This window comes from Ascoidea rubescens (assembly GCF_001661345.1).
Source record: "Ascoidea rubescens DSM 1968 unplaced genomic scaffold ASCRUscaffold_1, whole genome shotgun sequence".
Classification (NCBI taxonomy): domain Eukaryota; kingdom Fungi; phylum Ascomycota; class Saccharomycetes; order Ascoideales; family Ascoideaceae; genus Ascoidea; species Ascoidea rubescens.
The window spans coordinates 972,509-997,997 of record NW_017962913.1 but is presented as its reverse complement, the minus strand read 5'-3'; the positions used below and the strand labels follow the sequence as shown (position 1 = coordinate 997,997).

The 25,489-nt window shown below is 33.5% G+C and overlaps 11 protein-coding genes across 11 annotated transcripts; 5 read left to right on the top strand and 6 right to left on the bottom strand.

Moving 5' to 3' along the window:
* Positions 1-28: 28 nt before the first annotated feature.
* On the top strand, positions 29-1,159 carry ATS1 (Ats1p; the record flags this gene model as incomplete). Its single annotated transcript, XM_020192296.1, has 1 exon — positions 29-1,159. A coding segment is annotated over one exon (1,073 nt), but the record flags the coding sequence as incomplete, so codon positions are not given.
* A 312-nt stretch (positions 1,160-1,471) lies between these two features.
* On the bottom strand, positions 1,472-1,927 carry GRX5 (monothiol glutaredoxin GRX5; the record flags this gene model as incomplete). The annotated part of the gene is made up of 1 exon (XM_020189940.1): positions 1,472-1,927. A coding segment is annotated over one exon (456 nt), but the record flags the coding sequence as incomplete, so codon positions are not given.
* A 234-nt stretch (positions 1,928-2,161) lies between these two features.
* BCS1 (bifunctional AAA family ATPase chaperone/translocase BCS1) lies at positions 2,162-3,191 on the bottom strand (the record flags this gene model as incomplete). The annotated part of the gene is made up of 1 exon (XM_020192295.1): positions 2,162-3,191. The coding sequence occupies exon 1, from the start codon at positions 3,039-3,041 to the stop codon at positions 2,163-2,165; it is 879 nt and encodes a 292-aa protein (XP_020049945.1). The 5' UTR covers positions 3,042-3,191.
* A 1,235-nt stretch (positions 3,192-4,426) lies between these two features.
* ECM5 (Ecm5p) lies at positions 4,427-10,600 on the top strand (the record flags this gene model as incomplete). Its single annotated transcript, XM_020191421.1, has 2 exons — positions 4,427-5,696; positions 6,057-10,600. 2 exons carry the CDS (start codon positions 4,427-4,429, stop codon positions 10,598-10,600), a joined length of 5,814 nt encoding a protein of 1,937 aa, XP_020049944.1.
* Positions 10,601-11,152: 552 nt separating this feature from the next.
* ASCRUDRAFT_97776 (uncharacterized protein) lies at positions 11,153-12,215 on the bottom strand. The gene has a single exon (XM_020195242.1). The coding sequence runs from the start codon at positions 12,004-12,006 to the stop codon at positions 11,449-11,451; it is 558 nt and encodes a 185-aa protein (XP_020049943.1). The 5' UTR covers positions 12,007-12,215; the 3' UTR covers positions 11,153-11,448.
* Positions 12,216-12,423: 208 nt separating this feature from the next.
* Positions 12,424-13,767, bottom strand: ASCRUDRAFT_5593 (uncharacterized protein; the record flags this gene model as incomplete). Its single annotated transcript, XM_020191170.1, has 1 exon — positions 12,424-13,767. One exon carries the CDS (start codon positions 13,765-13,767, stop codon positions 12,424-12,426), a length of 1,344 nt encoding a protein of 447 aa, XP_020049942.1.
* A 1,311-nt stretch (positions 13,768-15,078) lies between these two features.
* On the top strand, positions 15,079-15,590 carry ASCRUDRAFT_73443 (uncharacterized protein). Its single transcript, XM_020192294.1, has one exon. It carries the CDS (start codon positions 15,154-15,156, stop codon positions 15,373-15,375), a length of 222 nt encoding a protein of 73 aa, XP_020049941.1. The 5' UTR covers positions 15,079-15,153; the 3' UTR covers positions 15,376-15,590.
* Positions 15,591-17,347: 1,757 nt separating this feature from the next.
* Positions 17,348-17,647, bottom strand: ASCRUDRAFT_73442 (uncharacterized protein). Its single transcript, XM_020192293.1, has one exon. It carries the CDS (start codon positions 17,570-17,572, stop codon positions 17,375-17,377), a length of 198 nt encoding a protein of 65 aa, XP_020049940.1. The 5' UTR covers positions 17,573-17,647; the 3' UTR covers positions 17,348-17,374.
* A 1,786-nt stretch (positions 17,648-19,433) lies between these two features.
* Positions 19,434-20,240, top strand: ASCRUDRAFT_73440 (uncharacterized protein; the record flags this gene model as incomplete). The annotated part of the gene is made up of 1 exon (XM_020192292.1): positions 19,434-20,240. A coding segment is annotated over exon 1 (668 nt), but the record flags the coding sequence as incomplete, so codon positions are not given.
* A 57-nt stretch (positions 20,241-20,297) lies between these two features.
* Positions 20,298-21,558, bottom strand: ASCRUDRAFT_73438 (RlmE family RNA methyltransferase). Its single transcript, XM_020192291.1, has 2 exons — positions 20,950-21,558; positions 20,298-20,869 (listed from the first exon to the last, which is right to left on the bottom strand). Exons 1-2 carry the CDS (start codon positions 21,462-21,464, stop codon positions 20,572-20,574), a joined length of 813 nt encoding a protein of 270 aa, XP_020049938.1. The 5' UTR covers positions 21,465-21,558; the 3' UTR covers positions 20,298-20,571.
* A 1,207-nt stretch (positions 21,559-22,765) lies between these two features.
* Positions 22,766-25,481, top strand: ASCRUDRAFT_30085 (ferric reductase family protein; the record flags this gene model as incomplete). Its single annotated transcript, XM_020190160.1, has 4 exons — positions 22,766-23,199; positions 23,336-24,171; positions 24,328-24,876; positions 25,081-25,481. 4 exons carry the CDS (start codon positions 22,766-22,768, stop codon positions 25,479-25,481), a joined length of 2,220 nt encoding a protein of 739 aa, XP_020049937.1.
* Positions 25,482-25,489: the final 8 nt, after the last annotated feature.

Here is a 25,489-nt window from a genome sequence, read left to right as displayed (position 1 = left end):
GAGTAATTTTGAGTAATTTTTGATTAAAATGAAGTATAGTGTGTATAGTTGTGGATCTAATGGGAATTTCCAGTTGGGAAATAAGACAGACATTGATTTGAATAAATTGTCGATAAGTTATTTTGATGAAGAGAGTGTGTTGAGTAACAGGCCAGTTAAGATAATAGGAGGAGGGAATCATACGTTGGTATTGTTTGAGAATGGGGAGATGTATAGCAGTGGATTGAATGAATTTGGACAATGTGGTTATTGCGATGAATTACAGGTTAAAAGCTTTCGTAGGATACCATTTGTGAATGGGATTAAATGGGTGAATGGGTCGTGTGGATGGAATTTTTCTATTTTGGTGAATGAGAATAATGAGATTTACAGTTGTGGGGAGGGATTGAATGGCGAGTTGGGGTTAGGAAGAGAGATTAGAGAAAGCATGAAGAAAGAGAAGGAAGAGAAAGATGTATCGGCGGTTAGAAGAGTTGATATTGATGGAGTTTTAAATGAGAAGAATTGGAGAGGAGAAGTGAGAATAAAAGATGTGAAATCGTCGTTAGATCATACGATTGTGATGTTGTCGAATAATAAAACGGTTGGGTGGGGGAATAATAAGAAGAATCAGATGAGTTTATCTGAATTGAAAGAGGATAAGGTTTTATGGGAACCAGCGTTAGTTGATATGAAAATGCTGAATAATGGTGATAATGGTAATGATAATGGTAATGATAATGATAGTGAGGAAGAAATGATAGTAACGAATTATTCATTGGGTAGGAATTTTTCGATAATCGGGAATAAAAAAGATAAGAAGATAAGAATAATAAGCAAGTCCAAGACGTTGGCGTTTAATAATAATGATAATTTGGTTATAGAAGATATAGAATTTGAGGATATTAAGACGATGTGGTCGTCGTTTCATTTGTTTTTGAATGAAAAGGAGATTGTGTCGATTGGGAATAATAGACACAAGCAGAAGTTTCCTTTGGAAGATATGAAGAATAAAAGTGGAATTGATATAGATGAGTTTGAGGTTGGGAGTGAACATGGAGTGATATTGGATAAGAAGAGCAATAGGGTCTATTCATGGGGATGGGGAGAGCATGGAAATTGTGGAGTGAAGTATTTGAATGGCGATGATAAAGAAAGAAAAATTGATAACAATTTTGATTTTTTGAATGAATTGGAGTTTGTAGAGGAATTTGATTATGAAAGAGAGAAGATCGTATTATTGGGATGTGGATGTGCTACAAGTTGGGTAGTTACAGAGAGAGTTGAAGATTAAAAGAAAGAAAAACAGTATATAGTATATAGCATATAGCATATAACATAAAAAAAAAGATTTTATTTACAATAAGAGAAGTAAAAAGATATTTTGTGGTAATATAATCATCTATTGACATAATCATCTATTGATGTTGAATTATTCTCTTTTTGCAGGCTTGATATCAGCAGAACTAGGTTCTTTTGGATCAGCAAGGTCTTCAGCATCTTCGTCAGGTAAGAGAACATCTTCAGACTCTAGTAATTGTAGCAAGTCGCCACTCTGGGCCATTGAAGTGACAATGTCACAACCACCAACAAATTCCTTGTTCAAGTATAGCTGGGGGATGGTGGGCCAGTTGCTGTATTCCTTGATGCCCTCTCTCAAGTCAGGGTCTTCCAAGACGTTGTAGGCAGCAAACTTGTCGGGATCAATGCCCATACGACCCAACAAGACGATGGTGGATCGCGAGAAACCACACTGGGGAGCGTTGGGAGTGCCCTTCATGAACAACACCACAGGAGCACTGGAGATGGCCTTTTCGATGGCCTCTTTGGTCTCTGTGGAGAGAAACCTGGCGACGGAGCTGGCGACGCTGAGAGGGCCATTCTGCTTGAAGGAGCGGAGGAGGCCTGGGGCAGCGAAAGCTGGTCTGGCAAAGGCTCTGGTGAACATGATGGAGGTGGGTAACAAGAAGGAAAGGACAGTACTGGAGCCGACAAGAGGCTAATGGGTGGAGCACGATTAGTAATGGCTGCGGGCCAATCGAAGGCCGCCGTTTGCTCACACGGCAGCGGGTCGGGACGTGAAGCACGGGCAGCAGAAGCAGCAGAAGATGGCACAAAAAGAATGTCACTATTTACAGGATCGCGTTTGTGTCGCGTTTGTCGTAGTCATGATGCTGCGCTTTTTACAACGAGTGTTTCAAAGTGGCAACCATTTTGATGGCGTTTGCTGGATCCCTCTTGTTGTACACAAAGAGGCCCTGGAGCTGAGCTGTGCTGATTTTGGTGATGTTCAACTCCTGGATTCTCTTCAAGAAAAGCTCGCATTTCTCGGTTTCGTTTTCGTAGAACTTCAAAAACATCTGCTGGATCTGATAGGGCGAGGCGTTGTCGATCAAGACCTTGAAATCAACGCGCCCTGGCCTCAACAACGCTGGGTCCAACTTCTCTGGGTGGTTTGTCGTCATGAAGGTGATACACTCTTCAGCAGAGGCTACACCATCCAAGGCATTGAGGAGCCCACTGAAAGTGACTCCCGACGAAAAACCCTTTTCACTCGTCTGGGATCGCTTGTTGAATGCTGCGTCGATGTCCTCGAGCAAGAGCAAGCTTCTTTCGGGTATGTTGTTCATCAAGTGGTTGAGTCTGTCGTCGGTCAAGTTGTTCTCAGAGAGGTTTAGAATGCAGATGTTGTAGTCCAAGTATCCCGCCAACGACTGGATGAAGCTTGTTTTGCCACTGCCTGGTGGTCCATACAACAAGTAGCCTCTTCTGTAGGGTATGCCTCTTTTAAAGTACCAATTGCCGGATCGTAAAAAGTCCTGGACATCCACAATGATCTTGGACTTGATTCCCTCGTCCAATATAACCGACTCAATCAACCGTTTCTTTCTTGGTAGTCCAAAGGGCCTCCATTCTGATCCCCACGATGTGTAGATAACTGTCTTGCCCTCGTTGGCCTTCAATGCAATGTTCTTTGCTTCGTCCAACAACTCCTGGAATAAATACCGATCTCTGTACAATGTCGTTAATGTCACTGTTTCAAAAGGCGTGCCATTTGTCATATCCAACAACTTTCCTGATCGTTCTCTCTTGACCAATATAAACGAATTCTTGTATCGTAGCAAATGGTTTCCAGGCCCTGGAACTAGCGAAAACTTGGTCGTAGCTGACCCATTATCGTGCTGAATAAAATTGGTTTCTACGCTCAAATGTCGCGAGCTTCTTTTCTTATATGTAGACATCCATTCCAAAAACCAAAGGTACGATTTATCCTTTGAGGGGATTTCCAAATCAATTAATAACTGTCGGTAAAGCAAACTCGAACATTTCATAATACCTTGTCTTGCAACAGCGAGAGACGTTCCCAACACCATCAATCCACCACCAGCTGCAAAATACGGATTGTTTTTCATCACATCGTTGAACAATTCTGTCACCATTCCCTTGATCGATCCATCGCTTTTCTTCAAACTATCAAAGTTAATCTGACCCCCACCATTAGGCAAATTTGACGCATTTGGTGCACTTGAGGAATCTGATGGACCCGGTGCACCAGGCGTGCCAGAAGAAGCAACACCTCCGCCAGTGATAGCAGCAGCAGCCAAATTCATACTCCTTATTCAAATCTTTGCTCAAATCTCTCTTCAAATCTCTTCAAATCTCTTCAAATCTCTTCAAATTTCTTCAAATTTCCTCAAATCCTTTCTCAAACCTTCTCCCACCTCCCTTCTCGAAATTTCACGAAGCTCATCCTAACGAAATTTTTCACCTCAGCTTTCCAAAAACAGCCGCCAGCTGCCCCGTGCCAGTGGGCTGCCCCTGCGTCATCGCCAGCGCCCACACACAGCCGCTCTTACGTAATCACCCACCACCCCTTATCAAACGGGCTTGTTCTGTCCTGCATATACACGCATGTGAATGTGCCACTGTGCACACACCTGTCGCTGCACTTCTCTCGCACCGCTGGCTTGCCCTGCTCCCAAACGTCCCTCTTCCATTTTCTTCGCTCTTTCTGCTGAACTTCTCTTCTTTTGTAGTTGTTCCTCTCCAACTTCCTCTCTTTGCTCTCACTCAACACCTGCTTCTTCCTGAGATATTCATCTCCTTCTGGCGCTCTTCCTCTTCAAACTCCTTTCAACTGCTCTCTCCCAGCTGCCTGTTCCAAAGATCTGCTCACCAAAAGCTAATTTTTTTCCAATCCACTAGGCGATAGTCACTCTTGCAGGTTTTGCTGCTGTCCAGCTATTCTTCTTTCTCAATTCAATCCACACACCATAATCCTCCATTTGCCACTCTGATCCTCGACAATTAGACTAAAATACACATACAAACAAGTAAATCAAATCAAATCTCCAATAAATCTGCTTCCCTATAATCCACCATCACCACCACCACCACCATAAAAGAAAACGTAAAGGAATATATCATCTATACTTACATATATGCAATGTCTAACAATAACCAAAATATTTCCTCATATAACAATAATCCCCCTAACTTTGACAATGAAAACCTGCCTCTAATTTCAAATCAAAACAAAACTTCTTCTCAAAATCAAAAAAGACTTCTTCATTTGCCCTCAATTCACAATTTATATTCTCACAATATCAACCTTCATCTCACCACAACACCAACACCAACACCAACACCAACAACTGCAACAACTGCATCTGCAACAACCACCACCACTAGTCCTACAAACTCAAATACAACTAATACCACAAATCTGTCCTATAATACAAACAATCTAACTTCACATATAATGAGCAGCCACTATGTCCAAAATTTTCCAATTCAACATGATCTGCAAAAAAATCTAAACAATGACCACTATTCACCTCATCAACCTCTTCCTCACCAACAGCCACACATTCTTCCTCACCAGCTGTATAATTCAATTCAACACTCACTTTCAAACCAAAGCTCATCCCAAAATAACCACAACACCCTTCCACTACCTCATCACTTTCCTGCTGTTTCTCCTCCTTCTCTTCCTTCTCTTCACCCTCCTCCTCCTCCTACTGTTCATACACCTGGATCATCACAACCACCACCACCATCATCTTACTACTATAATAATCCCACCTTTATCCAACAACCTTCCGATTATAACCCTTATAACAAATCTCCCTCTTTTCAAAATCGTTTGCCCTTCAACTCTCAAAATCAATTGCATCCAAATCAACACATAACTACTAATTCTGATCCTCATCTTCAATCTCAATCTCAATCTCAACTTCAAAACCAATACCAACAACCTCAACAACAACAACCACAACCTCAACCACAACCTCAACCTCAACCTCAATCACATTCTCGATCAAGATCTCTGTCTCAAACCCCAACCATAATATCAACTTCTTTAAATCACCAAAACACAATCAACTATAATAATTCAAATCCAAATTTCATTGATAATAAAAAAAATTATACTAAAAACTACAACAAAAACTACAATAAAAACTACAATAAAAACTATAATAAAATCCAGTCTCAACCTGATTTACAAATTCAATCTCAAATCTCATCCCAACTTCCTCAATTAATCCCAAAAATTAATAATAATTATCCTCAATATTTATCTCATAACTCCAAACACTCAATATTTGATAAATCAATCCCCGACCCTTTAAATCATAACGCGAATATCACAAATGATAACAACAATAATAACAATACTGCCACTAACAATAATAATACAACTTCTAACAATAATAGTAACAACAACAACAACAACAACAACAACAACAACAACAACAACAATGATAATAATGATAATAATGATAATAATGATAATAATGATAACAATGATAATAACTTAAATTATATGCCTCCAAATCCTATTAATACGAATAACATTAATAATATCTCAAATATCAACAATATTGCCGTTACTAATTCCACCACTACTTCTACTACTAATACCACTTCTACCACCACCACTAATAATAATATTACCAACAATAACATACAACAAAATCCTCATATAAATCTTCATACTAATTCAAGCTCCTCCACACATCGTTATAACCCCTATTTATATCCCCAGACTAGAACAAGAGCTAATCCTCCCTTAGATTTTTACTACGTCAAAACAAGAGCAAATATAGAAGAAAACTTCCTATACAAAAATTTAGAATCTTCAAAATACATCTTGCCCGATAATGACCAAAACAATGATATCTCCTTTTCAAATATTCCCCTTCTACCAACTGTTTATGCTTCTCAAAATGATTTTCTCGACCCCATATCCTTTATAGAAAACATCAAATCAATTGGTCAAAAATATGGTGCAATTAAAATCATTCCCCCAGAAAATTGGTCAATAAACTTCAACTTAAACACAGAACTATTTTGGTTTAAGTCGAGAAGACAGCTACTAAATAGTCAAAAAAATGAAATGGTCTCAAGATTTGAATTTTATAATGAATTAATTCGATTCCATAGCTCAAATAAAAGGAAAAAAGACAGCTCTAATTTCTTAAATAAATTACCCTCAATAGATAAAAGGATCTTAGATCTTTATAGACTAAGAGCGTATGTAACATTAAGAGGTGGCTTTGATGTCGTTTGCAAAAAAAAATTATGGGCTCAAATTGGTCGTGAATTAGGCTACTCCGGCAGAATAATGACTTCTCTATCTTCTTCATTGAAAAGTGCTTATCAAAGGGTCATCCTCGATTATGATAATAGTCTCAAAATTAAAAACACCTCGAAATCTTCAATTTCAAAAAGAAAATCAGATAAAAAAAGAATTTCAACTGATTCGGAAAATGAAAATAATAAAGATGACATTATCAATAATATCAAAAATAACAACAATAATCATCTTGATCAAAATCAAAATAGCAACACTAATAAGAATAAAAATAAAAGAATTCATAAAAGACTAAAATTAGAAAACCCTGTAACAAATCTATCAAATGATTCAGATGATATTCTTGAACTTGAATATAAACAAGTCCCTGTTATTTTAGGCTCTGCCATAGAATTTAAAAGATCTAGAGAGGTTTTAAGATCAAAGGGCTTTTATACACATTTTGATTCCACAAGTGAAGATAAAAAGGCTGTAACTTTAAGAGATAAAACAGACCTTGGAACTTATAATTTTTATGGTTGGTATAATTCAGACTTACTTGTTGTAAATGAAATATCAACATATGACTCTAAAATATCTCCGATATATAATTTAAAACAATTTTATGAAAAAAATTCAAAATTTCAAGAGTTTATTTTTGAGAAATACCAAGCTGACTTAACTTTTCTTAACAATTCTAGATTTGATTACAAAAAAAGTACGCTGAATTTAAGTGATTACGAAATGAAATTTGATGAATCAACTTTATATCCGGCAAATTCAAAATTTAAAGGAAAGAAACATTTGGTCAATTACAGAAATAGAAACCGTAATTCTTCTACAAACTCCAAACCTACTGCGCCGGAATTATCACCTACAGAGGAAGAATTGGAAAAATTATATTGGAAAATTATTAATGATCCAGAAACCTCATATGAAGTTGAATGTGGTATCAAAATTAGTTCAAATATTCATGAATCTGGTTTCCCCATTATTTCTAAAGGGTTTGAAAGCAATCCCACTGAAAAGCTCAAAGAAACTGTAGACCCATGGAATTTAAATAATTTGAGTTTGAACAAAAATTCCTTGTTGAGATTTTTACGTGATGATGATTACTCAAATTTTACAAGAACAAATTTAAGTATAGGTATGTTGTTTAGCAGTGAAAATTGGTCTGCAGAAGATCACTTTCTATACGAGGCAGACTATCAACATCTAGGATCACCAAGATTGTGGTATGTTGTTCCTCCTTCAGACCAAATAAAATTTGAAGAGTTGATGGAAAAAGTCACAAAATTGAAAAAAAAAATTATCATGAAATCTGGGAAAAAGTCAACACTTCCAAGAGTGCAGGTTTCAGAGCTAGGATCCGGGTTTACCGATAATGAATTTTACTTATGTTCTTTAGAAAACAGAATCCCCACTCACATCAATAATAGGAGATTTGCTCATCAAAATGAGTTGTTTAATGATTTATTTGACCATCAAGATATTAAAAATTTTATTGATTTTAAAGAAAAAAACCAAAGTCAGTACGATATTCAATCAAAATTAAATGAAGAAGAAGAGGCTCTTCTCGGAGAGTTGCCAACATTGTTCAATCAAGATAGCTTTTTATCCATAGAGTTTTTAAAAAAGCATGGCGTTAATGTTTACAAGACATTTCAAAGACCTGGACAATTCATTATAAAGTTTCCAAAAGCTTATTCTGCGAAAGTAAACCTTGGTTTTTCAACTTCAGAATCTATTAATCTAGCGACATGTTCATGGCTTGAAAATGCATTGGAAGCCGAGAAATGGCTAACTAAACAAAACATCCCCCCTGGATTTTCTATTTTCAAACTATTTTTTGATATTGTGGATAGTGCAGATGTTGGGCACAATCATGAGATTCTTGAAAATATTAAACCTTATTTTGAGAAACTAGTTGTCAATGAGTTACAATTGAGAGAAAGATTTAGAGAGATGTTTCCAAGAATAAAACAGGTCATCCTTGAAGAATCTTCACAATATTATCGAGACATAATTGATGATAGTACTTTAGAAGTATGTTTTCCAACAAAAGTTCAAATTAAAAATGACAATAAAATTTTTCAGCTATCAATCAAGTCATTTTTAGATTTGCAGCACGAACAAAAATTGAATAAAGTAATCGAATCTGAAGATTGCAATATTCAGCTTCAATTATACAAGTCGGATGAATCATTAAGAAATTCTCTTAATAGTTTATTTGAAAATATTGGCTGTAAAAATGGATGGCTAAATGATTATAGTGATTTTATTTTACAAAACCCAGTTCCAACATTAAATGCTTTAAAAAAGCAGTTAGCAATGATAGATGAAGAAAGTACCAATATTCCCGAGGCTCAGCATCTTCGAGCTCTTATAGATTCGGCTGATAATTGGGTGGCCAAAGCTAGAAAGTTTTTAGGATCCAGAAGCACCTACATACAGCTCAACGGATTTTTAGGTATTTACGAAAGTGTGGAAACATTTCAAGAATTAATGGATCAAATCAAGTCATTTTCTTTTATATGCCCTGAGATTAACCAGATACTAGCTCTAGCAGCAGATATTAAAACATTTGAAAGCGAAGCTGAAATTTTCTTAAATACTCCTAATCATACAATAAAGGAATTTGAAGAATTGCTTAGTAAGGGGCATTCATTTGGGATTAAATTAAAGACATTGGATTTGCTACATCGTGTTTTGCTTAGATTAAAGTGGAAAGAACACGCCGAAACTGCATTGGCAAAATCAACAGATTTCAATGAGTTGCAAGATTTAATTAAAAGCGGACTGTGCATATGTGGAAAATCTGATGTAGAACTACTTGAGAAGATTCGGATGAAAATAATCCGTGGAAAAACATTGGATGCCAGGTCAAATGAATTGTTATCTTTATTAAAAATAGAGCCTGGAGAATTGAAAAGAATTTTAAAAGACATCGAGGAGTTTCCTATTAATTCTGGTACTAGACATGTGTTGAATGAAATTTGTAAAGTGCATGAATTAAGCAAATGGAAAGTGGATGAAATTTTAAACAAAATTCATGAGACGGAGAATTTATTTAAAAAAGAAAAAGAGCTTCAGGGGAAACAACCCTTAACAGTTGATGATGATTTGTTTCTTAAAATGGTTGCCAGCAGAAATTTCGACGGAAGTCGGTTGGATGAAAGACCATTGTATTCCAAAACCAAGCAGTTTTTGGAGAAATCGAAAAAGTTACGAACCAAGTTGGATGTAAGTGAATTGGAAAATTATATCAAATCTGTATTAGATTGGCAAAGAGATTTCAAACGAATATTTGGAAATAATTCGGCAAGCAAATCTCTCCGTAAAAATCTCGAGTTGGTGAGAGATTGTAATAGAAGATGTCTTGTGGTTGAAAACAATGATAATTTTGGTAATCAGCATAGTAATGATTTAGAAAATAGAACTAATCAAAAACTACATTGTCTTTGCCAGACAGTTCTTTGTTCAAATTTTGTTCAATGTGAGAAATGTAAAGAAAAGTATCATGAAAAATGTTTAAACCAGAATGGTGAACCTGTGATTCGAAATAAAGATGGGTTGTTTATATGTCCAATTTGTGATTATAGCATTCCAATTAAAAGAAGTAATTCTAGAGCCAAATATGAGGATATTGTTCAAATGTATCAAGCTGGAAGACACTTGGTGATTTGTCCAGATGAGTTAATGGTTGTTGATGAGATTGTTAAAAACTCCGATTATTTCCTCAATCATTTCTACCATTATATTAACCAAAAACCGGATCGTGATGTTGATGTACTTAAGTTTTACATGAGGAAATTTGAGGGATCTACGATATTGTTTACAAATGAAATAAACATACTACGAAATCTCATATACAAATATGATCCTGTTTGCTCAATTCCTCCAACATATTACAACGAAAGTAATGAATATATCATACACAAGTTTGAAAATAAAAAAAAAAGTAATGAGAAGGATAGTTCATTAGAACCAGATAAAAGCCAGCGAGTAACAAGATCTATGGGTTTACGAAGCATTTTAAATTAAAGGGGAGGATTTCCTTCTTGAAAGAAAAAAAAAAAAAGAAATTGTATGAGCATAAAAGAGAATACGGGGCATTTTTTTTATTCGCATTTTTCAATTTTTTAATTTTTCAATTTTTTAATTTTTATTTTTATTTTTTATTTTTTACTTTTTTTTTTGTATATTTTTTTGTATATTTTGTTGTTATTTTTGTTTTTATTTTCATAATTTTATTTTCCATTTAATTTATTTGGTTCAAGTTTTGTTATTTATAATTGTATTTTATGGCATCTATTAACCATTGTTCCTCTTGATTCTCAAGTTGTGTTGACATAAAATTTTTTGTCTTCTTTTTGTTTTATGTTGTTTTCTCTACGGATCTCAGAAGACCTGAATAGCTTATGCGATTAATAAAGGCCTTATAATAATATTATAATAATAACATTGAAGAAAAATTTCACAATACGATTTTCAGCAATCTACAATCATGTTATATTTTGAAATTAAATCTGAATCTAATCTGTAATCGAGCATACACAAGATAATCTCCATAATCTTATTCCAAACAAAAGCCAATTTTTTTAATGTAACGTTGGTGCTGTTGACTGAAAATCGGCAATGGTGCCCAACAGGCACAGCAAATGGGTTTTTTTAGTAAGTAGCTGCATTTTGGTCAATTATATACCCATAGAAAACTGTTGGTCATGAATAAATTCTAAATTGTCTTAGTTTTGATTCTACACTTTGCACCAGGCTTGTCTACTGCTGTTTATATGTGCTGGCAGGTAGCAGAGCTCTATCTGTGGCCTTCGAAAGAGAGGCATGGCGATAGTTTATGATCGTATCAGCTATCACTGGGAATGAATGCAAACTTAGATGGATCTTCGTTGAAGAAATAAGCTTTGGACTGAAAAAGAGGCCATGGAAACAGCAGCCTTGAGAAATATGGCAACTTTTAGAACAACGGAGGAGTGAACATGCTCCAAAGGAAGCAGCAGCTGTTTGCGCACTCCTGGCGACTGCAGGATGGGCAGCAGAAGCAGCTGTGTTTGCGAGGAAGGTGCGAATATTATGGGTGGGCGACCACAGAAACCTAATCGGCCCCCAGCAGACGCAGCAGCGGCAGCAGCGCGAAGAAAGAAGGCAGCAGAGGCAGCAGAGTCAGGCTGGGGGCAAATGGGAAGGTGCGCTTTTCGAGCTGAGATCAGAGCGTGGAAAAGCAGGGCGATTAGGTTAGAGTTAAAAGCTGGGAGAACGCGCCATTGGACGAAAGATAAACAAAGATCAGAGATACTTTTTATTAAAGAGAAACAATGTGAAAACAAAAAAACAATATAATGATAGGTAAAACGGAAGAGTATGATATAGTCGATGATCGAGGCAAGAGAAAAACAACTTGTGAATTCGAGGAATTGGTAAGTTAAAGTCATCTGTTCTTATAGAGTCAAAAATTAGAAGAAGGTAGATATGATAGGTCTATCATAATTCATGAAGTCATTTGAGTTGGAGAAAAAGTAAAAAATAAAAAAGTAAAGTAACAAACAAAAATAAAAACAAAATAAAATAAAATAATAAAAAATAAAATAATAAAAAATATAAAATAAAATATAAAATAAAAGAATTGAGATGCAGAGACAATTAAAAAAATATAATTTGAAAAAAAACACCATTATTCATCAAAAATCTTTAAAAATATAATTATTTGTGGAAAAAAAACAAAAAAACTAAGAAATATGAAGAAATTTATTACACAGCAGCAGAACATTACCTTCAAACATGAAACAAGATAATAAAAAGTTATCAACAAATAAACGGAAAGAAAATAAAATAAAATAATTGGTTTTAGATTAGTAATTTGAATTTTTTTCAATATAGCTGTTTAGTAAACGCAATTCACCTAAGTAAGAAATTAAATCTAATTCCTCTACTTTTAACTCAAAATTGTTTAAAAACAAAAAGTTAATCTCCAACTGGTTCAACTCATTCAAAGGCACACCGACAACAGAGGAATAATTAATGTTTTTGATAAAATAGTTGATATCTTCCATTAGTATCTTTGAGGCAATTCTTATTGAGGTTAAAATCAATTTGTGAACATTAACTTCGTTTAGTTCAAAGGAATTTATAAAGGTCATGTTGTGGTTTGCAATATTTTTAGAATTAAAAGGAGAAGAAGGTATAATTAATTGGTAAATGTAATACGAAGCAGCGATATAAATAAAGGAGGAAAATTTAAAGCATTTGTGAATATTGAATAAATAATCTAAGATTGAAATTGAAGGAGCCGATTTGAGATTGAATTTATGGAACAATAAAGATTTTAAATTGCCTTGATTTTTAACTTGATTTTTTTGATTGAATTGAACTAATAGATCATTAATCTTAAATGGGGATAATGTTTCATTATGTAATTTATCTGATAAATTATAATTATATTTTAAAAAATCTGATTTTGAATTGACTCTTTTGAAACTAATATCAGTGTAATTGTGGTTAAGAAAATCCAAGTCCTTTTGTATATATTTATTAATATTATTTGGATTGTTTAGAGCTGAGTTAATATTTTTAATTTCATCGATATTTTTAAAATTGTAGCTGTTCAAGTTAATTGAATTCTTTTCATTAGTAGAATTTTTAGAATTTTTGTGTTGGTCTTGTTTAGCTATTTTACAGAATTCAATTAAGTTTGATAAGGATTTGAATAGTAATAAAATGGCAGTATTTGAAGTTATAATATTTGAGCGATTATTGAAAATGGACACATTTTTTTGTTTTAATTGATCGTGCAATTTAATAAAATCAAGATTTAGATATAGATTGTTGAAATAATTGATTTCATCATCAGATATTAATAAGGAATTTGTATTTCCGTTTAAGGATAATTTGAATTTGTGGAAAGCCAAGGGATTATCATTTGAATTATCTATATTTGAGTTTAAATCTGTATTTGAGTTATCATTATCAGCGATGGTAGTACTGGTAGTACTACTTGTGCTACCAGTACTGCTTGTACTGCTTGTACTGCTTGTACTGCTTGTGCTACTTGTACTGCTAGTGCTACTAGGACTACTAGGACTACTTGTAGTTGAAGAAGTGTTTGAAATATTTGAAATCACAGAATTAGATTTTGAAGATAATGAAGAAACTGGATTTTCTTGAGAATATTGAGCTTGATGTATTGAAATTGTCATTTTCATTAATGGATTTAGTGTTAATATGTGTAGGAAATGGATAAGTATTAAAAGTCAAGTAGTATGAAAGTCAAAAAGTTCGAGATAAGCCAGGAAAAAAGATTGGAAAAAGAAAAGGTGAATGAAAAACCAAAAGTTGAAAGGTTTAGTATGAAAAGTGAAAAAATGTTTGTAGTTAAATAGGTTATTTGTATTTCAAATGTGATGTTTAGTTTGTATTATTATATCATAATTTGGTGGTAATATTACGATAGTAATATAAAGGCGATAATATTAGGATAGTAGTTTGAGATAATAATATGAATGTAGAATAAGTAAAAAATCAGGATGTGGATGGAGATACAGTGAAGATAGATTAACTGGAGGTGAAATCAAGGCATATATATATATGAATATTAGTGGTAGTTTGAATTTTGGGATAAAGATAAGTTTGAAATCTTGGAGAGAGAGGAAAGAGGAACGGAAGAAGTGAGAAATAAAATAAAACAGATATTTACTTTGCCTTTTTATTTGTTTTGTTTTAAAAAAAAAGCTGAAATAAGTAAATTTAAATAAAAAATTTTAATATAATTAAATAGTGGTTGAACTTTTTAATTTAAATTTAAATTTAAATTTGAATTTGAATTTTTAATTTGAAATAAAATTTTTAATTTTTGATTTCTAAAATTTGAAATAATAAAATTAAACTTTTTGTATTTAATTATGAATTGTGAGTTATGGGTTATGTGTATAAAAGTAATGAATTTTGATATTGGTAGTAGATTGTTAAATATCTTATTGATAAAATATTTGAGTTTTGAGTTTAAAATGTTTGTACCAAGTGTCTTGAAGCCAATAGTTTAAGTGAAGAGAATTGGTTGAATAGAATTTAGAATAAGGGTGATGTGATTAATATTTAATATATTCGTTAAAGGATTATTGATGTTAGGTTGTGAATTTTAGTTTAAAGTGAAATAAATTGACTTAATTTTTATTTTTAATTACCAGACTGGCAGTATTAAGAAAAACAAGTATGTAGAGAACGTTTGTGACTATTTTGTTGTGTAGTTTGCTATCGGGAGAACAAGAGAGAGAAGCGCAGGATGCAGATAGTATGAGATAGTGAGATAGTGAGACAATAGGATATCAAGGCAGAAATGCTAAAATGCAGATGCGGTTATACAGTTCCTATGGTGGTTGTGATGGAGGAGGATTGGAAAACAACTGGAAAGAGCTGGAAAGAGCTGGAGAAAACGCAGGATATTTATATAGAAAGGAGCAGAGCATCTCAAGCTGATGTTTTGCCCATAGAGAGCTGTTCTGAATTTTTCAATGATCCGGCACTGCAGCGGCCCGTCGCAGCCTGCGCTAGACAGCTCTAGCCAATCCCGTAATGCCAATCCCGTGATGCTGCGCCTGCCCGCCGTTCCCTGGCCCGGAGCCTGTTTGTGGTCTCTGTCTCCAAATTGCAGGCTTTGCGTTGCCAGCGATCGTGTTTGTGGTTCTGCTTCCTCAGTTGCTTCAGTTTCTGTTGTTCTTGCCTCTTTGGTGCTGCAACATTGGTCTTGTTGTATCCCGTCTCTTGGTGCTCCGGCTGCTGGGTCGTCGAAATTGGGCCCCGAATCCTAGCCAGGCCTTCAGGCCTCCAGATCTCCTGTCTGCCTCCTGTTTCCCAAAGCCTTCTTAACCTGAAAGCTCCGGATTCCAATTTTTGGAAAAAAATCTGCAGTGTCTCAAAATGAAGCCTTTAAATTCTGTTTCAGCTCCCAAAACTAGTTTCCGCGCGTGATTCTTACTCGAGTTCAAGTAAGAGAGAGCAAATTTTCCGGTCATTTTTTTTTTTTGCTTAGATGCTCTTTCTATGAATTTACATCCATTAGTTTACTTGGTTTGATTAATTCAATCGATTCTTTGTTCTCTATATTCCTGGCTTTTTTCTTGAATTCAAATTCTTTGTTTGTAGCTCCAATCAAAGCTTATGTAATTAAAGCGTTTGCTAAAGGACCACTGATTAAGGAATTGGAAGTTGGAGAATTTCAAATCATAATTAAAATTCTTAGAAAATTGTCAAATTTTTGAGAAATTCTTTGGAAATTCTCCTAATTTTTTTTCTACTAAGGTTTTACCAATTTGTCTCGGTATTTTTGTTTTTGTTTATGTTTTGTTTTCATTTTCCTCTTTACTTTAAGATTAATAATTTTTTCCATTCAACAGATGGTAAATTCTGTTGATAATATAGAAAAATACCTAATTTTCAGATTCCGCATTGAAATTTTGCATCCCCAAAATTAGAATTTTGACACCTCTGGTAACATAATTAAGAAAAAAGGCAACATCCCTTTACCTAACTTTGAATATTCTAAGTTTTGGAAATGTGGAAAGTAGCAATCAAGGACTAATAGCAACCAGATCCTACTAAAAGAATTGCACAGGATTAGAAAGCGCTGTAACAAAAAGCAACATCTGCTGTTTTTGTGATGACGTAGCAGAAAATCTCTGTTTCTGGTTTGGTTTGTTGGATTGGCCTTGTGAATGTTTAGCGCTGTGAGAATTGATAATAAGTTATTACACTATTACGAAATTCTGTGCAGCGCAGAAAGGTTTGTGCAAAAGTCAAGAGTCAAGGGTTGCCAGTCCTGGTAAAACATTTCAAGACAATAATAAAGTTATGGCACAAAACCCCCGGATTTACAGCCAACAACTGATTGCACTGAGAAATGCTAAAATAGCTACAATAACTAAAATAGCAGCGCAACAGACACCTGAATAATCTGAATCTGACCGTACTTTAAAATGTGCTTTGTGAAACTAACTTTAAAAAATATTTTTAGGCTTTCCCTTTTCCTTTTCCTTTTCCTTTCCCTTTACCTTTTTCCTGCTATTCGCGTTACGAATACTATTCGTGATACAAGTAGTTTACTGAAAAATCTAAAATAAAACATTAGCAACAAGATTTAATAGTTTGATAAACCAATCTACGAATAAATTTTTAAATTTTATTCTTTTGTTTAAAAAATTAAAAATTTGAAATTCTGGAATTGAGAATTCACACAAAAAACTAGCTTAAACAAAGCTGTAATCTGCTGATTTTGATGACATATCAGCTTTTTTGCCCTTTTTTTTTCTTGATAATTAATGATTCATGATTCATGATTCGTGATTAATTGATGAATTTATCCACCGTCTTTTTCATTATTCACCCAAACTCTAACATTAAGTTGGTAGCGAGCACATAACAGTGAACCAAACAAATTTCATTTGTTTACCAAAAGAAAAGAGAGCAAAAAAACAGAAGAGAACCAAAAACAAAATTAAAGAAAAGAGAAAAAGAGAGGAAAAAAATAGTAAACTAAAAATTTGAATTTTAAATTTTCTCTGCTGAATCGAAATCCTTCTGAAAAGCAGCTGCACGTGACTTTGAATACACATATTAACTTTTGAGGGAAAGATTCATACCCAACATTTATCTGTAAAAAAAACACACCCAAGAAAAACAAACAAATAAAATAATAAAATAATAAAACGCTAAAATAATTGATTTGAACTCCAGAATTTCATGTCATTTCATTTCATCCTGATTGCATCTTGATTTTATCCTGATTTTGTCCTGATTCAAAATGGCAACAAGTTAATTTGAATCCAGGATCCAAAAACGAATTCCCAATTTCTCGCGCAACATCCAAAATGCTGTGATCGTTGTGATGTGGATGGAATTAGGTAAAAGTGCACTGTTTACATTTGTCTCTCTCTCAGTAGCTTTTTTGAACCAACATGATAATTTATGCTCGACAAAGTAACCCTCAACAGCCCCCAGTGTTTTCTCCATCTTATTTCTATTTTTTTTCTTCTTCTATTTTCTTCTTCTCCATTTCCTTTCACACTTAAAAACCACAAAAGAAATTACGCAGAAACCGAAAGAGATTGAAACATAATCATACAATTTTTGTTTTTGTTTTATATTTGTTTCACTTTTCTTGGAAATCAACCAAATAATATTAGATAATTAGTTAATAATTAATTAATAATTAGTTAATAATTAATTAATAATTAGTTAATAATTAATTTGATGATTTCATTGATAATTTATTAAAAATATATTAAAGAATATTTAATATAATTTAATTTACGAATTTAATTAAAATTTTTCGAATTCATTTTAGTTACTTATTTAGCTGATAATATTTTTAATGTCAATTTATTTTTTATCTAATCTGATCTAATCTAATCTTGATCAGGAGGATTTATTTTACTGTTTAATTTTATCTCAGACTGGATCTCAGATTAATCCTATATCGATTCGTGTGATTGAGAGGAATGATTTCAATCACAAAAAAAAAAGAAAAGAGAAAGGGAAAGAGAAGTTTATTGAGAGGAAATAAAAACGATAACAGGGCTTCACATATAAAGAATAGGACTTCTCCTCTTTCAACTTTAGTAGCTCAACCGGTTTGGAGATGGTGATGGGTTTGATTGCACTAACCATTACAATTTCAAGTTTCTATCACGATTGCAATCTACCATTTATATTTCCTTTGCGTTTACAGTTGTTTTTCTATCTAATCCACCCCAATTAGTCAACTAGTTAAAATACAATTTGATCACTTCTCACCGTTCTATTTCTGGTAAATAAGTTTAGTTTAATAATAAAGTCATTCAATGAGATAACGCTACTTGGTTTTGAATTTCTAATTCTTCCTAATATCCTTTTAACAACGCTAGTTTGTATATATAGTAGCAATATTTGCCTCTTTTTTTTTTTATCTTTGCTTTTATTTATTTTTATTTTTATTCTTATTCTTATTCTTATTCTTATTCTTATTCTACATTTAATTTTACATTTTATATTTTGTGCTTAAGATATTTGAATTTACTTTGTGACTAAAAATTAAAGTAGTTGGGTTAATTTTAAAGCACTTTTTAGAATTAGCAAGTAATCCAATGGGGTTCGTAAACAAAACCACACAAAGCAATCTGTAAAAAGGACAACACCAGTAACTTCTGTTGTTTGGATTTTACCAAAGGTCGAAAGCAAAACAGACAGCACCAACAACCTCCTCTTTATGAGAATATAATCATAAAAAGAGTCGATTTCCAACCATCAGGTTCTTGGTCACAGACCAGAAAACTAAACTGCACCACCACTTTGGGACAGCACCCGTCATGATGGTCCCAAAGCAAGTCTATGTCGCTTAGTAAGAGATTACCAAGCATAGACGAAAAAACTGTAGTAGGCTCAAAAAGGGCAATTTTGACCAACCCTATTCTGTTTTCAAGTTGTAGAAGGAATTTTAATATGAGATGCTGCACCATAATCACTTTCAATTCCAGCTGTGCAACTTGCTACTATTTTTCACCTTTTTACCATTCGCTCTTCATCTGTTTCTTTTACTTTTTTTTCTTCTTTACCCAATAGTTGGATCAATTTACTTTCAAAAGAATTCAGTGTTTTAATAACTTAGCAAATTTAAGCATTCTGTCCAGGGATTTAATAAATTTAGCAATTTAAACATTTTAAGAAATCAAGAATCAACTCCTTTTTTTCTATTGACAATAAAAGGTTAATCTTATTATTGTATTGAATTTGATCATAACAATACATTTAACACATTTAACACATTTAATACATTTAATACATTTAATACATTTTAATACATTTAATACATTTAATACATTTAATACATTTAATATTTGGTGATTATTTGTAATTGATTTTATCTTTATCTTTATCTTTATCTTTATCTTTTTCATCTCTATCTTTATCTTTTTTTATTTACTTATTTCGTAATCCAAAATGGCTATTATCGCTATTTCCATCACTGCAATCACAACATTTCTTATAACTCTTGTTGTTGATCATAAGATAACAAAGAGCAGAAATGATAAAGAAATTGAAAAAATGAAAAAAGAGCTAAGCGAAATGATAAACGAAAACTCAAATCAACTTTTAATCAAATCAAATCAACTAATCGACGACAAAGACGAAGAAATCAACAAATTATTATACAATATCCACAACATTGAGGAAAATTTGGTTTTAATTAATAACTTGAATGAATCAAAAGAAGGTACGAGCAGATCCATTGAGCAATCTGATGATAAATTAGACGATCAATCCTCTATCAAGGACAAAGGAAAAGGAAAAGAAACACAAGTAACATCAGATACTAAAGAAACACAAGTAGCCCCAGATACTAAAGAACCTAAAGAACCTACTGAGAAAAAGGTCGAGCAACCCGAACAAGCTAAAGAACCTGCTGAAGAACAAAACACTTCGAAGGAGCCAAAAGAACCTAAAGATGTTAAAGAACCTAAAGAACCTAAAGAACCTAAAGAACCTAAAGAAGCCAAGGAAAGCTCCAAAGAAGACGCTGAGGTTTCAGAAGAACCAAAACAAACTCTAAAAGATGACTCAAAAGGCAAGGAAAAGGAGGAAAGAGAACCATTGCTTAATGGCGTTAACTAGGCAACCAATGTGGTTCTTGTTTTAATTGGCCATCATTGACTATTTGTTTTTGACATTGTTTTTTTCTTGAACAATTTTATTTTTTTGTGTTTTCTATGCTCATTTTTTTTTAGAATGCTTTTTGTGTTTGTTTATATTTATTTTATATTTATATTTATTTTTATTTATTTTTATTTATTTATATTTATATTTTTTAGGGCCCACTTTTATGGATGATTTAGTCTTTATCATTTAATTGTTTAATCTTTCAATTACTTAGTTGATTATTACATTTTTATTGTTGTTTTTGCACAAAAAAAAAAGCTAATTTTAAAATTGTTATCAATTTCTTTCTAAATCTAGACTAATGCAATTACCAATTATTATTTATCAGTTGATTGAAATATTTCAGTTTTATTAAATTCAGCATTTCTTTTTTTTAAACAAACGAAATATAACTCTTTAGATTCTGATCTACAAGCTTCAGGCTTGAATCTTTGAACTGTTTTGAACACTTTCCTGAATCGCTTCTCTAAGACTTGATCTTCTTTTCCTGAGAAAAACTTGCAAACAAACGTTCCATTTGGCTTCAACAAATCAATTGCCACCACCAACGCTGCTTCACAAAGCTCCATGCTGTTCAAATGGTCTTTGAATGGAATACCTGAGGTGTTTGCCATCCTGGTTCAAACTCGTTAAAACACAACACTTCTTGTTAGTCGACTAACTTTCACAATCCAAAGGTTAAATCTATTACTTACATATCACTTAGAACAACGTCAATAGGATATCCCACCATACTTTCCCTGCTCTGCTCAGAAGCTGTTTTGTGGTCTGTTGTTTGAACCTGTTTAGTGCTTGAATTCCCAAAATTCGAAAAAAAGTCTCTGATCGCTTTGTGGGTCCTTTGTGATAAAATGTCTCCCTGCACAGCACTAACATTTGGCGGCGGTGAGCAGGGCAAAATATCGACTCCCAATATCCTCCCATTACTGGTCTTCAGAGCTGCAACTTGACTCCAAGCCCCAGGTGCGAATCCCAAATCAACCACATTTTGCCCTTTTTGAAAAAATCTAAACTTATCGTTTATTTGTTCAAGCTTAAATGCTGCCCTGGACCTGTAATCATTTTTTTGGGCTTGTTTGGCATAGTAATCGTTTTTCGCCCTATTGATCCATCTCGTAGATGATGAACTTTTGTTTGAATTATAATTCCTCACAAAGTTTTTACTAAGAAAACTATAACTGCTAATTGACCTTGAATATATAGTAGACATTTGAATCAAGTTGGTTTTTTATAATTTGGTTTTTTTAACTCATATTCATTTTTATATTCATATTCATATTCCACTGTATTTATCTTATCAATTAACTCCTTCTATTTTTTTGTGGAGTTTTTGAAATTTTTGGAGAAAATTTTTTCTATCCAAACGGAGTTGAAAAAAAAAACAATAAAACAACAAAAACACGAAAAAATTAAAAATCCAAAAAACTAGAATATGAAAAAGCTCAAAATCGAATTATCTATTACTACTTTATTGCTTTTCTACCACCTTTTATGGTTAATTGTTGCTCGATAAACGTTAAGCCGGCAATATAGCAAAACAATCAAAAAAGAAAAAAGCACTGCACATATCAATCATCGAGATCCAAAAAGCTCTCATGTCTTTTTTAATAGAAAATAAACTTGACTTGGAAAACAAATATAAATGTATTGCCAACTATTTGGCTTAGGATTTCAACCTTGCACATGTATATCCGAGCACCTGAAATTGTATTTGTTCAATCAAACCACTCCGTTTATTTAGTTTTGATTACACATCTTTTAAAGAATAAATGAACTCTGTGACTTCTATATGACTTCTGCTGAAAACATAGCAGAGAGTTACAAGAATCTGGTTTAACCCTGAAAAATCTAAAACCCCATAGTTAAGCCCGAAGCCCCTTGTGGTTCTTGCAAAGTTCGGAGATCAGCCGAGGCCGCAGCCTGTAGATGCCGTGCTAGAATTTACACAACAGATTGGGTTTTCAGCAACATAAAGAGTTCCGGATTATTCGTCGCATTTGCAAATTTTATAGTTAAAATAGAGTTTATGATAGTACAAATCTTAAACTTAAATGCTTTTAATCATGTAAACCCGCACATCGATTTCTTTTTGTCTCTCCGTCGAATTTTTGGAACAGTCTATTTTTTTCGTGTTCAGTAGCCCAGGATTCTGGCTGTGTTTGTAACTCGTGTTTTTATCTGATACCAAAGGAAGGTCTCTCCTGCTGCGCCGTTGCTCTTCATTATCAGGACATCCACAGCGGTGGGTAGTACACCTGTCGCCGTCGTTGCTGCTGCCACTGAGGAATTAGCAGATCTTTTTGGCACCTAAGACACTTCCCCTAGCTTCAGCGCTTGTTCATCTGTTGCATGTGTTTCCTTTTCTGTGCGCACGTTTCTCGCTCCTCCCTGTTTGGCTGTTTCCTTTGCTATATAAACACCTGCAATGCTTCTTTTGCCTCTTTCTGAGCGCTGGATTTGTTTTGCAATCGATTGAGAAAATAGAGCTTCCAAAGCATCTAGAGCATTCAAATGGTGGGAATATCGAGCGATATAGGCGCTTCCTGTCTATATGTTGCCAACAATGCTACCAACTATCCATTCGACTGTCCTTCTCTTGACTTGAACTACAAATGCCGGTGTGACGATCCTGCTTTCCTAGGTACAATTCTAATTTGCATCGACGATGTTTCTGAGACTGTTGAATCTGTTTCTAACTCCTATAACTACATTATCGATGTCTGCTCCCTACAGGCAAATAAGAAATACTCCTTTCGAAACTTGATCAATGTCTTTGAAAATGCAAGCACAAATTTAGTCGAATATAATGACTATCAAAATGACTATAATTCAATCGATTTCGCCCATCTAAATTATCCAGTCAGAATTCCTCAATTCCAATACGATATTGCCTTTGATTCAATTTCCAGTTTGTTGAAGCATCGCTATACTAGCACAAAGTTTGGGTATCTTATAACCAATATTTTCTATTTTCTATTTTGCATTTTGCATTAACTTACCTTCAAGTTTCATTCAATTCTAATATGTGTTTTTTACTCTCTTCATTATCTTTTTTTTTCTGTGTTTGTTTTCTATTTCTAGCGCTGGACTTCTTGCATACTGGGGTTTTATTTGTTTATTAGGCACCATTAACAATATGGGTTTTTGGTGTGCTCCTTCAATTTTAATGAGTTTAAATGGCCAATTATCCAGATATTTACGTCGTCATTTATTCACTCCTCAATTATTCTCAAGAAATACTAATAAAAAACGTTCAACTAAATGGGGGAAATTTATCTCATCGATTGTTAGAACTTTACCGACAAGACCTCAATCCTTATCTATCATATTTTATATCATGATGGTCGTTTTATTTACCTCAGTTGATTATCATTTCACAATGCCAAATGCTGTGTTTGGTACTTATTCCAATGAGAAATTAATCTACATCTCTGATCGAATCGGCATAATGGCAATCACTCAAATTCCTCTACTATTCGCATTTGCTGGAAGAAACAACATCCTCATCTATTTAACCGGTTGGTCTTATAGAACCTTTAATATCTATCATAAATGGATTTCAAGAGTAGTTTGGATAATGATTCTAATTCACGCTTTCCTTTACATAACCTTTTCTAATAATAACGGCGATTATATCAAGAGATGGGGACTAACCAAATGGAGATGGGCCAATGTTGCATCCATTTGTTCTAGTTTGTCCATTTTATTATCTTCTAGATCAATTAGAAATAGATTTTATGAATTCTTTAAACAATTCCACCAATTACTTGCTGTTTTCTTCTTGATTGGTTGCTGGTACCATTGTATAACTCTTGGTTGGATGGAATTCTTGTATACATCCATAGCTTTTTGGGCTTATGACCACCTCATCAGAATTGCTAAAATTTTGATATCTGGCGGTATATTATATGCTGATTGTGAACTAATTCTAGATGATCCTATTTTGAATAATCAAATCCAATCCCAATCTCGACCCCGATCCCGATTTCAAAATAATAATAATAATAATAATAATAATAATAATAATAATAATAATAATAATAATAATGAAATTGATAATAAATCTCAACAAGTTCATTCAATTCGTCTAACTATTAATCATTCCGGATGGTGGAGAAATTATCCTGGAAGTTATGTCTTTCTTTATTTTTTAAAACCAACAATGTTTTGGCAATCTCATCCTTTTACATTGATTGAACCATCCACTATCAAAAATAACAACCAACTAGTTATCATCATCAGAATTAAAAATGGCATCACAAAAAGAATCGGCAACTATATTAAAAATTACCCCAATCTTAAAGTAAAAATACCAGTAATGGTTGAGGGTCCTTATGGCACACCAATTGCCTTTAGATCTTACAATCACGCTGTATTTATTGCAGGCGGTGTCGGAATTACCATTGTTTATACTTTTGCTATGGATCTCGCTCGTCAATATCAAGCAGATATTTTAAGAGGAGAGTACACACAAGATGAACATTCAATAACTCTTTATTGGATCACACCCACAATTAAAACGCTAGAAGTATGCTTGGATGAAATTGAAAGTTTGGCCAAATTAAATATCAATTTCAACATTTTTATTACTAGAATGGAACTTATTTCATTAGAAACTTTAAGTATCAAGAACTTGTCCCAAACTACAAACTCTAAAACTGCAAGCATTAAAGAAGACGATAATTCCAATCAAAATGTTATCTCTGAACCTGGAATTGACCTAACTCTTAAGAGAGTCCGTTGTCACACTCAAACTTCAACTACCTCTTCGGTGGTAGAAAAAATTATACAGAGCTCTGAAATACAACCTGTGACTTCTGTGCAAGAGAAAGAGAAAGAGAAAGAAAAAGAAAAAGAAAAAGACACAAATGCAAATATAGATTCAAACAGAATTAAAAACAATGTTAATGATGACCCTGACTCTTTTATTCCTCATGTTTCAAAGAAAAAAGAAAATAGACAATTTATTGATGAATCCTCTATTCCAAACAAGAGAATCGTCAAAATCATTAAAAATCAATTATCTGGAGTAAAGGTAAATATGGGCTATAAACCATACATTAAAAAAGACTTGACTGAGTATTTAAGGATAATACAAGGTACTGCTGCTGTTATCTCTTGTGGTCCAGACGAGCTCAGTCGTGATGCTAGAGCAGGAACTGCTAATGCTATTTTGCAAAATGCTGATAAAAGAATCGACTATTTTGAAGAAGAGTTATTATGGTGAAATGGTTT